At 43.9% G+C, this 12,738-nt stretch overlaps 1 protein-coding gene across 8 annotated transcripts in view; it reads left to right on the forward strand.

Annotated features, from left to right (window-relative positions):
- LOC126568130 (heterogeneous nuclear ribonucleoprotein L) overlaps positions 1 to 12,738 on the forward strand; it is a 171,837-nt gene that overhangs the window by 70,104 nt on the left and 88,995 nt on the right. For all 8 annotated transcript variants that reach the window (XM_050224547.1, XM_050224549.1, XM_050224551.1 and 5 more), the window contains exon 2: positions 4,960 to 5,076. In XM_050224547.1, coding sequence (XP_050080504.1) covers positions 4,960 to 5,076 — 117 coding nt within the window. The remainder of the gene's footprint in view (positions 1 to 4,959; positions 5,077 to 12,738) is intronic.

The raw sequence follows: 12,738 nt of genomic DNA on the forward strand, positions 1-12,738 counted from the left end.
TTTTACTATGATACGAAAACTTTTGATCCCATTTTTTCCCACTGTGCTAAAAGCGTTTTGAGGGCAAACTGTCCCGCAGCGTGTTGCAAAAGTTTCAATTCGTTTTGCTTACCTTCTTCCCTCCTCGCTGCTCACCGCATCACATTCACACCTAATTAAAAGATGTGGAACATTTTTTGACAAAACACAGTTGAATGAAACAAGAGTTCTTGAGCGCGCTGAACTGCTGGCTCCCGGGTAATAGAAGCTGGGAAGAAGTGGTTCAAGTTATTGTTTTTTTTTTTTATTCTCGCGTGTTTGTTCTCGCTGAACGCTTTGAAACGATGGTAAAACTTTTTGCAACTAGTGCGTCGCGAGACATTTTACAGCTGTTTTCTTTTCTTTCTTTTGCTCGATTTGTGAAAACTGCTCTTCTGATGTACACAAAACATAGCTTGATTGCTTGAGCCTGAACGGTTGTGCAGAGGTGCTTCGGTGATGCTGTGTGCGCACAAATTTTAGTTTCCCCGAATCCGAAGGTACCATAAGGTACCAAAGTGGTTTGAAATAAATGTAAAAGGGTAAAAAGTTGATGGCTGGTTGGGGGCTGGAAGCCATTTCAAAACAATCGCATCGAAGAAACTGCGCCAAAAGTTAGGGGCTACATTGCGCTGTTAATGTATTCAAAGCTTTTCGAGTGTAGTTTTTTGCTTTCAAAGAAAAAGATTTTCAGTGGCTCACAGAAGTAACTAGTAAGGGGTTTTATTCGGTGAATAGTGGAATAGTTTTCTTTTAATTGTAAATTAATTCTTCGAAAGGAGCATTTTTAAAGTTTATTTTTTAAGCATGACATCTCACTTGGGTGCTAATATTTTGCCGGAAGGCGTCGAACGCTCTAACAAGTAACAAAATTTGAAATATCATTCAAATGACAGATTCAGCAAGGCTAACACTGACTGTGATGGTCAGTCATGCTTTACTACCAGTTCATTTTACCGCATACGCTAGCACCACCTAAAGCTTTGGTTTAAAAATTTTAAATTAATGTATTGCTTTGTGTTTTAGACCTGTCAAAAGCCTGTCAAAAATATTATTGAATTAATAAAATCATATTTTGACATTTAATTATCAACCTGTAAAACCCTGCATTCGTGGTTAATTATTACACTTCCTGCACCGATTATTCAGCATAAAATTTGTGGCGGACAGTTTTTGGCACCTTTTTGAATCATTTTGCCCAAAACTGATGATAAAATGGTGAAATGTGGTGCTGGTGTGGGTTTTGCGGGACTTGGGAGGCAATTTTTGCTAACCATCCTCCTGTATACTATTACAACCTGCAGCTAGAAAACACGTTTGTCATGCTTCATCGATGATGGGTTCTGCTGACCCAAGGTATTTAGTTGGAAGCCTAGCCCGGTGGTCTGCCGGGCAATGGAATGGTAGAAATTTCGATTTTCGAGCAGAAAAATCGTCCCAATTGTGCTGACGCATACACAGTTGGACGTGTCGAGAGGATGACGCTTTTGCTCCGATACCGGTGCTATCGGTTGGCTAGAGAAGTGCGTGCCCGTTTGTGGTTAATCGTCATCCATAATCGCTATTTGAACGGTTTCTTAATCTCCCCTTTCCCACAACAAACCACACAAAACTGCCCCGGCACAACACACTCACCATGTGTGGGGGTCGCACCATTTTATTTGGCCCCTTTCCCGGCCTCCGAAACTGTGATCGCGCGGGTGTTGGTGAAACGCAACCAGGAGTCCCTCAAATTTCGCTGACAGTATCGGAAAAAGCCAAATTTTTGTGGCCGATTGCCTTTTTGGTGCGTTTGTTTTTTTTTAGGGGGCTCGTGGAAGCTGTCGTTTACTGGCGTTGATCCTGCGGCGTACATCCGGTAGATTCCTGTTATTCGCTCACAGCTCCGGTTTGGTAGACATTAGATGAATAAACGGAAAATGTGTTTTTTCATCGACACACACACACCCATATCCTGTGATTTTACTCGACATGTTCGATTGTGGCCTAGTTTTTCCTTCGTCCTTGTTTCTCTCATCCAACTTTACACCCGCAGGAAAGCATTGTGGCCGATTGAACATGGATTGATAATGACAGTTTGTGCTTGTGTTCTCGGAGCTCCTTTCCAAGCTTGGAGGAGGGAAAAAAGCGATCAAAAATGGCGTTCGATTCGATTGAGCTTCGTTTTATGGTGTATCGGTTAGTGGAGACCGAGACCGAGACTACCGTGTCTCTTATCTGTGCCGTCTAATGCTCGTGGGAGTGTATTATACCAATGGAGAGTAATGTGTACAGAGATCCTTACGTTCAAATGTCCTGGTTTTTGTAATAGCATTGTTTAGAGTTTCGTTTCCGCAGCAGCTCCACAGTGGCAGAACTTGCCTGCCCAAAATTAATCCGATATGAAATTCATGAAAATGTTCCAGCAACTCCACCTTACAACACGCGGTCAAAGCCACACTCGAAAGCTGCTGATGCTGCTGCTATTTGTTTTTCATCTCGTAATTGACCGTTTGATGTTGGGATTCTAAGACCTCACTCGAATAGCACCCGTGGAATAAGAGCAGCAGGGTCAGTTAGGCAGAGGCCACCGCCAAGCCCTTCTTGACGATTATTTTAAATAATTCATTACCTCGCCGAGCGCGCGTTCGGGCATTCGCACGCTCCCTCTCCTCTGTCTGTCCTGTTTATTGGGTTGTTTTGTGCGAGAAATTAATTTTCCTTCAGGTTTTTGGCACTGCTGATGAAAATCGGTGTGGCGGTGGTGTTGTTTTTACTGTAAATAATAGAATATAATTAAAGCCCGTGTGCTTCTGCCATCTCGCTGGTTGCGGTTGGGGAGGTATTATGGCGTGCACTGGAAGATCTGGTGGTCTGGAAGAACAGCAGGGACGGTAACTTCCTTTCATCAGCGTCATATCTAGGTGTCTTTTGACGTAGATTGTTTCTGTTGGAAGGGGTATGTTTTGTGGTTGGTAACATTGGTTTTCTTGCGTTTCTTGTGACGGACGAGGGTAAACTTGCAACATCAGCGTTGATAAGATTTGTTTTTCCTCCAAGTGAAGCGTAACAAGAGATTGTATGATTGTGCCTTTTTGCAAGGCACAACATTTTCCACCAGTGAGTCTCCGGTAGAATATGTTCCAGTTTTGTTCCAGGCGCAGGGAAAAGAACCGTTGCATTCATTATTCATCTTGGGACTCTCAGTTACTACAGTTACTTAAGATACTTTGGAAGTAGCTTGTTGTTTTGATTGGACAGCAATTGTTTGTGGAAATTGAAGCTCATAGCAAACATTAAGTCTAAGTTTAGAAGAAATCGTTGTTAGTTCTTTGGTAGGTGGTTCAAAAAACAAATTGCCTTGATTAAATATTTTATGGTTATTTCTTCCAGGCTCTAATGAACTTAGTCATTCGGTAGGGAGAGTCGATTTTTCAGTTTAAAGAATTCATGTGTAGTTGTTTTTCGCTTGAAAGGGATATGTTTTATTCTGGAACACAATTTACTGCTCTCTTTCCACATCACATTTTATAGCAAACCTCGTTGAATTTAATCCAAGAACTAATTTTTGGAGCTAGGATTTCCAGGATTCATTATTTGCATGCCTTTAGCAGTATTTTCCAATAATATACTGTAAAAACGGCTGGCCAGAAGCTCCAAATATGTCTGGGAAACACGTTCCAAAGGATTTCTGAAAGCATTATCTCTCACCCGGAACCACCTTACACGACTGCTTCTCATGCCTTTTTAATCACTATAATAGAATTTCAGAAGATTTTCATACCTCCACATTAGTCATTACAGAACATGTACGTGTCTATTACGCTTTTTCCTATTAAAGCCAAAAAAAAAACACTCAAACTCCTTTTTTCCCGATAAAAACGGGGCCCTAAAACTGCCAGCGTCTCATAAATTAGTCAGACGATTTCATTCCCTTTTACCCGGCTTTTACTGCCGAACTAACTCGTGTGCTGCGTTAACGGTGCTCTTGTGCTCTCTCGCTCGCATCTCGGCTCCGCACCGCTCCAATGGCGTAATTTTAGACTCCAAGAAAAACGGTCCGTTGCCGGTATTAGTCGGAGAAACAGCTGGCTTACTTGTTGGCCGACGTCGTAACACGTCGATCAGGACGTGCACGGGATTTCTTGTTTGTTTTAGTCTCCATGAACCGTGAATAAAATTCTTAAAAAGGTTCGTAATTATCCGATTTGTGGAAATGCTTGCTCGCTTCGGCTTCATTACCGCGGACGGATTTTTCACTGAATGATGCTGTGTGACTGATTGCCGAACGGAGAGTTTAGGTTCGGGTGAGTTGGTATTGATTTTTCGCCCATGTTCTCCGTCACCACACCAGGCGTCATCATCTGTAGCGGTGTGTGTGTGTACGTACACACCACGCATCAGGGAGAAAAACGTTGTTTTAAAAATAAATTACACATTTGAACGATAGTTAAATTCGTACTAAACACGGTTCGGCATGGGCGCGCGTATAAATAAACGATTCGATTCTCGTTCTCTCGCTCTCTTATACTATCTGGCTCTGGTTACTCTCGCATGCAAGGTTTTTTGTTTAATTTAGAAGGTTTTTTTGGGAAACGTTTCGTACACGTGTGTCCCGATCGTGTGGTTTCACGGTGGAAAGCATCACATTCCATGCCATCATTCATTGAGACATGGAAATCTTTTGGGCCATTCGACTAGACTCAATTTGAAGCGTAATTTCAAAACAAAACGACAGGATAAACACTCTTATTCTCTCCCGGTCTCTTATTCGCGCGGTCTCTATTTTATACCCCGTTTTTTTCCTGTGTAGTGTTGATTAATTGTGTACTATTTAATTTAATGGAAGGGAATGTATCCTCATTTTAAAAATGAAAAGAATCTGTGAATTAACCGAATGGTGTGAATTAATGAAATTTAACTAATCAAACACTGTTTTTGTTTCTATTTGTCATTTTGCAGAACAATAACAACAACATCAACGTCACAGACGAACCGCGCCGGAAGCGTGACGTTGCGACACGCCCCAACCATATCCTGCTGTTCACGATCCTGAACCCGATCTATCCGATCACAGTGGTGAGTAGAAGTTTATTGGGCAGTGTGCAGATAGACCAGGCGACAAACTATTTCATGTTTCGTTATTAAATCAACTAGAATCCTTTCAATCATGTCTCGGCACAGCAAGAGAAAAAAAGTGGGAAAAAGAAACATAAATCCTTCATGCCTGGCATGTATCAATTTTTGGAGGACCCACTTTTTTTTGTTGGTTGTTGTACCGATAGTAGAATATTTTCCTCAGACCCAGGTCACATATTTTCCTGACCCTTTTTGGGGAATTTTCACCGGAGCCTCAAATGGCAAAAAAGGGTTTGCAAGTGCGGTTCGAAACCACAACGCCGGCTTCGAAAACAGTTACCAGGGCAAGAAAAAAGGAGTTTTTTTCCAATCTGGGTTTGAGGAAATTCCCAAAATCTACTGAGGGCAAAGGGTTTTCTCCAAAGAGAAAAACTTAATATCGGAATTTTAACCCTACGCCGGGTTCTGTTTTAATCAGACGAGTTTAAATAACGTTGTTTGATCCAGGACTCGTGGGTGGCGTTGTTTGATCGTGGGATGAGTACGTCGTAAAGCGAGGACCAAACAAGTATGACATAATTCCCGAAACTGTATACTCATGAACATCGTATGACACATATCCTGCTAAACCGTATGTCCTGTGTTCCCATACTACACCGATAGTCCTCCTTCAGATCTTCAAAAATACGGAGAGAGTGTAATAGGTTTCTCCGTGGCAAGGAAAGGGACGATCCACTGTTCGACAGGAAGTGGGAAAAAGCCCTCCATTTTCCCAGGTCGGTATTAATAATGCATTCCCTTAAACTCACCGATAAATGGTTGCCGTTAGCGAAGGGGGGAAAATCCCATGTTTTTCTGCCGCCCGTACCACACCGGATGACCCATTTTAATTGGCCTCATTTAAACAGTGCCGGACCCTTCGACATTAACTAGCCGAGAAGCCAGTTTTTTGTCACTTCGCTATACCATTTCGCTGCAGGAAATTGTGACCCTTTTCCTTCCACGACAGGAATGTTTCGGTGTGTGTTAGCGAAAGAAAGCAAGGAAACGCTGAAGATGTGTGGGGAGTTTTGCAATAATTGCAGGGTTTTTCGATGCAATGGGCTCCGATCGTTAGTAGAGTTGTCGTAGGGAATATCGGTGGAGCCGGTGACAGAAAGGGATAATCGAGCGAGATATCGCTCAGCAAACGCATTAATCTTGTGTGTTGGTGAGGTGACCTACTATGCACGTGAGATAGCACCGCATAGAGTGGAGGATAATTAGTGTTGAAGGAGGGAGATGCAGGAATCGGTGCGAGACCTTAGGATGATCGATGTGCCCGCAATTCTAAGCGGAGATGAACGATTAACTGTGAAGTAATGCGAAGGCTGGAGTGATGTGATGTTGCCTTGCTCCCAGAGGAGTAGTGCAAAGGAAGATAGAGTCATAGAGTTGAATGGAAATTGAAGATACAATTTTATCCATTTAGACACTAAGTCCTGTAAGGTGATGGACTATGGAGAGTCTTCTATTATATGTTTTTTTGGAATTAACATTTCTGGTGTCCAACTTGGACTAGTTTTGTACCACTTCAAGAGCTCCAAATATCCGGATATAGCTTTGCGTTGACTTCATGATGATCCAAAAAATGTTTGCCTATCAAAACTTCTCAATCTTCTATGTTCTAATCAAACTCCAACAATTATTAGACTTCGAAGCATTGTCCACCTACCCAAATAGCAACAAAAAAAAAAATCATTGGTCTATCAATAAATAACAAGAATCAGACCTATAACCGTCAGAATATCAAGACAAACCCGTGAATCATGCCAAGACAACTACAAGAATCGTTAGACTATCAAGACAACATCAAGAATCATTAGACTACAAAGACAACACGTGCGCGGCCGAGATGAAACGTTCCCTGGCAGCATCGACGATTGTGGCCACCTGTGGTTCTTTAGTTAGCGACGTGTCTCAACCATGAATCACTCTCGCGGCTCGACTGAGGAAAATTTTTTGCGATGCACTAAAATGTCATCTTTACACCACCTCCTCCTGCAGCACCTAGCGAACCTTTCGCATCCCGACCTAGCTGCTCATTAATATTCTACCACCAGAGTCAGTCCGTTGCCAAGGAAATGAAACGTATGTCCGTTCGCGATCGTCAATGACGGTGACGATGATGCACGGGTGGAGTGTTCTTCGAGATTGATGAGCCCTCCCCAAGCTCTTCGCTTCCCTCTTGAAAATGGGAGAGTACGAGTGGTCATTCGAGCGGTCAGAAGACGCCACTGTTTTGCCGCTGAGAGATGCACCACGCTGTAATTAATTGCGGCATGTTCCGGCGGGTACTACCACCTACCTATCATGCGATCTGGATGCATGATCAAATTATTCTAGGTGGTATGTGATGTCGATTTAAATTTACTCCTATGTATTCCACATCCCGCCCATGTTCGCCTTCTTCCGCCTGACCGATTGCTCTACCGCACATTTCGGGACATGTTTTTCCACATGCCGTTCGAAGAGCGGGAGCGCACCGAATCCATTTTGCGGACGTACGATAATTGATGCTCCGGGCAAAGCGAGAGAGAGAGAGAGAGAGAGAGAGAGAGAGAGAGAGACCAGTACGGGATGACAAATGGATTGACGACGTTTCTGCACTGTCGGGATTGGCATATTCAGAAGCGTTTTGCGAGGCATCGTCCATTATGACCACACAAAATGGTGCATATCGAACCGAATCACGCCGCCCATTACTGCGCCATTTGGCTCGTTGCATCTACTTTGGCAAAGCGAAGGATGATGATGGTGTATTGAATTACTTGGGTAGCGTTTTTTCTTCTTTATTCTCGCTTCGTGGTCCATGCTACAATGTTGGTTTCCCCGCTGTTTGCAGGTGGAAGACTAGACATGGGCGGTTATCATTAGTTATCTCGTGAATCTGGCTGGTACTGCTGCTGGTACCACTGATATGGTTGGTGTGTGTGTGTGTGCTCCACGTGTATCTCGGGATGAATGATGTTCGATTGTACGTGGTAGCTTGGTCGCGAGGTACATCAATCTTCTCTCGTTTCACAATGATGTCGTCGTCCCTCAGGAGATCCGATCGGACGACGACGAGAGAGAGAGAGCGAGGGGCAACACTGGTGAAAGCAGGGTCCACGGTATATCGTACGTGTGATCTGCCTGTACCACGGTACCAATCGGAGCATTGTATCAGGTGGGAAAAATGAACTACTTCTAATGTCTGTGAGTTTGCAGTTCCAACGTTCGACGTTTGCGCTACTCAATGGCGACATTCGCCTTTTTATTCAGTCCTTCTAGACGTCGTCTTTTTGCTCCATTACTACGCATCCAGTAAAATGTCACCGAAGAGGAGGGTACTGGTGACAGTAATGGAGTGTGGAGCAGAAGATTTTCGGTTAGTTGATGATGTTCGACATGAGTTATGACACACTCACACCGAGAGAGCGTGGGAAAGAAACCCTGCTGCTAGTGGTGATAACTCGAATGGCAGCAAAAAGGAATTTTCAATCACATGTTCGGCGCAGGTACTTGGAATAGTTTTGTTTTGCTCGAAAATATGTACACTATACAATAGCAGGCTACAAATTTACACAGAAAACACTGTCGGAACTCTCCAAGCAACTTCCTGGGCTGAAGAATTGATGAGTGTTGATTAATAATTAATCGAATGCCGGCTTGAACTTACTGCCAACATCCAGTAATTCATCACATCTTCATTTTCACACTGCTTGATTTAATCTTGTAATCCTGCTGACGAGGTTACAGACAAGCACACCTTGTAGGTATCAACATTTGTTGACCAGAAGTGTGTTGAAGTGTGTATTAATGCGCCGCTAATCTCCTGAGATATGCATAGGTGGGGAAGATGTCGACTTTAACATGCGGATACATATTATTAATGAGCATCCGCGATAACACGGGCCCATTTATAGCACATAGTGAAGTGATGAAGTCGAAACAGGGACAGATACAAGGATGGTAGAAGGTTCGGTAACATACATAACTGCAACCTTACATCAAGGAGCCTCTCTTTTCGTAGCTAGCTTTAAAGAGGCAAATGTCAGTCAATAAGCTCAAAGTCCTAGGATCCTTCAGGGGTTAGGAATAATTGCGATAGTAACACTTCTATTGTGATACGTCACAACTCTTCTGCTGGTCAATAGAAAGTTTAATTCTACGGTTTAACTTTGTGCTTCACATGTCACAGTCACTCACATAATGAAAATGCCTCTGGCCAGGATACTCTCTACGGTCGTTTTTGCCTATCACTTTAACAAACCATTCCATTTGATGAGTGTGTTCTAATCGCCAATACATTTATTCCCAATCGAAACGGGTCCAGACGGGTGTATCACGAACGATCCGGATACTGTCATTACGTATGCGTATCGGTTATATCGCGGTTATCTGCCCACTAACCCGTAAAGGGTTGAACCGATCGATCCAACCTCCTCGCTCTGTACGTGACGACCGAGGGTTCCATCACATTTGAGATAAATGAATCACTGGGCGAGTACGATTGCGCTAATCCACATACTCACAGCCCCGTGCGGGAACGAAATTGATTTGGTCCTTTTCGATTATCCCAATGTTTGCCTCTCTGTGTGTGTATGCTGGCTTCTTCGTCCGTTGGTGTAATGGACACGCGTTAGGTGTGCCCAGTCGAAACCGTTTCATCCTGCAAAAAGCCCTTCCACGCGGCTCTTAATTACTTACGAAACGTGCTGTAGCGGCGTGATCATCATCAACTGGACGGATCATCCTCCTGGGTCCTTCTACCGGTCGGTTGTGATGATTTTAATATTTTTGATTTGCTTTTTCCATTTTTTCCCCTTTTGCTTTTGGTTGGGCAAACTCATCAAACCTACCAGACGCTAAGCTACGGACGCAACCGAAGCGATGCTGCGTGTTTGTGCGCGTCAATGTAGCCGTGTTTCCAGCGTGCCGGAGAAGGTAACGAACTGGAAGATTAAAGGAAATGCCAGCCCTATGTGCCAGCCCATGTGCTGCACTGTGGAAGGATTTGCCTTTTATATGCCTGAAAAGCGTTATCCGCGCTTCGCACACATCCCAACGGCACTCGGGTTTGTGTTGTGATAAAATATTAACCTCCCCCCCCCCCCTCCCCCCCAAAGCTGGCCGAATTCTCGCGCGAGGCCGCAGGCAAAAAAGGGACATTATTTTGTTATGGGTCGCTGTTTGTTTTTGGCTGTTTTGTTTTGCTCTGCCGAGTGTGCCAGTGTTAGCTGGCAGCTTTCACTTCACCGATATGTTGGAGGGTGTGATGTGTGGTATCTATGGGATTTTATGAGCCTTCCCCAACTTGCGCCCTGTGTGTGGGAGCTTTGTGATTTTATGCTTCAGGACAAGAGTGTCAGTGCGAGGAAAATAAAAGAATCGCGAAAATATTGCTCGATGGTGGGTTAGGAAAATCGGAAGAATTGAAGGTAGTTTATCGTACAAATAAAAGCCCTTTGTGTGCGTGTGTGAGAACGATGCGTTAGTGATGATAAGCGCTCCGCAAACGTTACGTTTACACGCGTCCGCTATCGTGGGTTGTGTGCGTATTTCGCACGAATTCGGGTGGCAAACCTGTAGCCTGAAGAAGAGTTGTATCCTTGGTGTGTGGTACGGGCCGGTTGGGAGGGTGGACTATTTGTAACGGAAACCGCTTTCCGTAAACACGCTTCCTGAGCAGTGCGATCAAGATCAAAGAGCAATAAATATGTTGTTTAGCCTTCTCGGTGCGAAGATTTCCGTGGCCCAGGATTGCTTGGAACATGGCGGTGTTGTACGGCGTTTGTTTGGAGTCAACATGGGCGTTAATACAGGAACATTTGATGTCATAAAAGCGTATCTTATGGATGAAAGCCTTTCGGTTGGAAGATAACGGTTAAAGATAACTGGAAAAGACTGGGGTTAGGTCTCGGCAAGGTTAAGACATCACTTCAGATATCATCAAACACACTAGTTCTCAGGGATTAACCTCTGAGCTATAGCAATTTTAAAATTGTAAATTTGCAACTTCTCTACCGTGGGAAGACCAGCAACTTTATTGCCTAATGTCACCGGATCACTCCTTCAATGGACATCTACCAGTATAGTTCTAATCCAATTACTGGACACTTTTGCTGATGTTGATGTCACAAAAAAAAAAAAAAAAAAAGATCAGGGAGTGGCCCAATTGATTGTAAAACCAGTTCCGACTGGCGTGATATAATTTGCCGACCTACTGTCTGAATCCAATCGCTTTCCGCTACACCCGATAGCGACATCCATTCCATCGATAATGGGAACTTCCGGCGATAAGCAACTGGAGAAAGCTGTCATGAATAACGCCGTTGTCTGGCAGTGTTCCGGGCTTGTGACATCAATGCTTCTGTTGCTGCTTCTGCTGGTCTATGGAAAGCTCGGAAAAGCTTCCACGTCCCACAACAGGGGTTGTAAGATGGTGTGTAATTTAATGTCTGTCTGGGTTGCAGATAATGGGATAATTGTAGAACTACGCCCTAACGTGTGCGAACGGAAGCATGGCGCATCGATAATTGAATGATCCTAGATGGGAGCATCTCAGCATCCAGTAGTGGTGTTCGAAAGTAGAGTACACACACACACCCTTCCAATCGGATTTGGAGAATTGTGTCTTGAAACGCAAAAGGGCAGCAGCCCCAGCAGGAGAAGCAATTTTCGCCGCATTGTCTGCGTAGAGTCCACCACAAGGTGGACGGTTCGTGGTCAGTAGTTACATCACCTTAAATACAGCAACATTGTAGCGTAAATGTGTCGCTTAACACGCTTCGGTTGAAGTTCAGCCAGTCACATTCAATCTGGGTGTCCAATGCACTCTCCGGGGAGTCAACACGTCCTGTCCGATTCTTTTCTACTTCGTTGCCCCTGTATCATGACACTGACCCGAAAGCAAGACAACTCCTCCGGTAACTTTACTCTTCTCGTCGTAAATCAGACAAGATTTTTTTTGCCGTTGTTCCGTACGTGGCTGTTTGGCTGGACTAAAAGGTGGGCGAGAGTAGGCTGCATGACAAAAAAGTTTCCTACTAGCTTCCTCGAATTACGGCCTTTTTGTCGATGGAAAACTTTGCTCATAACCTTTCGTCTGCTGTGTAGACTGCTGGTGGACGAAGCTTTTGACCTATGCTTGCTAGTGGCGTGGTAGATACAAAACCGGAAGTTAATCGCCTTGACCGCTTTCACGCAGAAACTGATGTACGAAGACAAGACAGTGCAAAAGTTAGGTTAAACAATTTCTTTTAAACGTATTCTTGGAATAGTTTCCTTCATCAGAGGAAACACACACATATTTTCCCTCAAAATTGGCAAAGTCGATGGATTTAGGAGTGCTCTAAAACATCTTCTGCTTCTTGTTTGTAGATGTGAAAAACGAAGCTTACGTTTCCGTTGCTGCGCATCAAAACATCAAAAATTAAATCAATTGCAAAACTTTGGAAACGAACTTCGCCATTACCACGCTAGACGACAAATTGTGTCGGAGCTTCATAAAACTCTAGTCTCTAGCCGTAAGTTCGCCTCAGCGTAGAGAGTCCGCGCATGGATTTCTTTGTTTCGTTGTAAGTAAGAATTTTAACGATGATTGGATATATTGTCATGGTTTTATTTTCCACGCTGGTC

This window comes from Anopheles maculipalpis, chromosome 2RL, assembly GCF_943734695.1.
Source record: "Anopheles maculipalpis chromosome 2RL, idAnoMacuDA_375_x, whole genome shotgun sequence".
Lineage (NCBI taxonomy): Eukaryota > Metazoa > Arthropoda > Insecta > Diptera > Culicidae > Anopheles > Anopheles maculipalpis.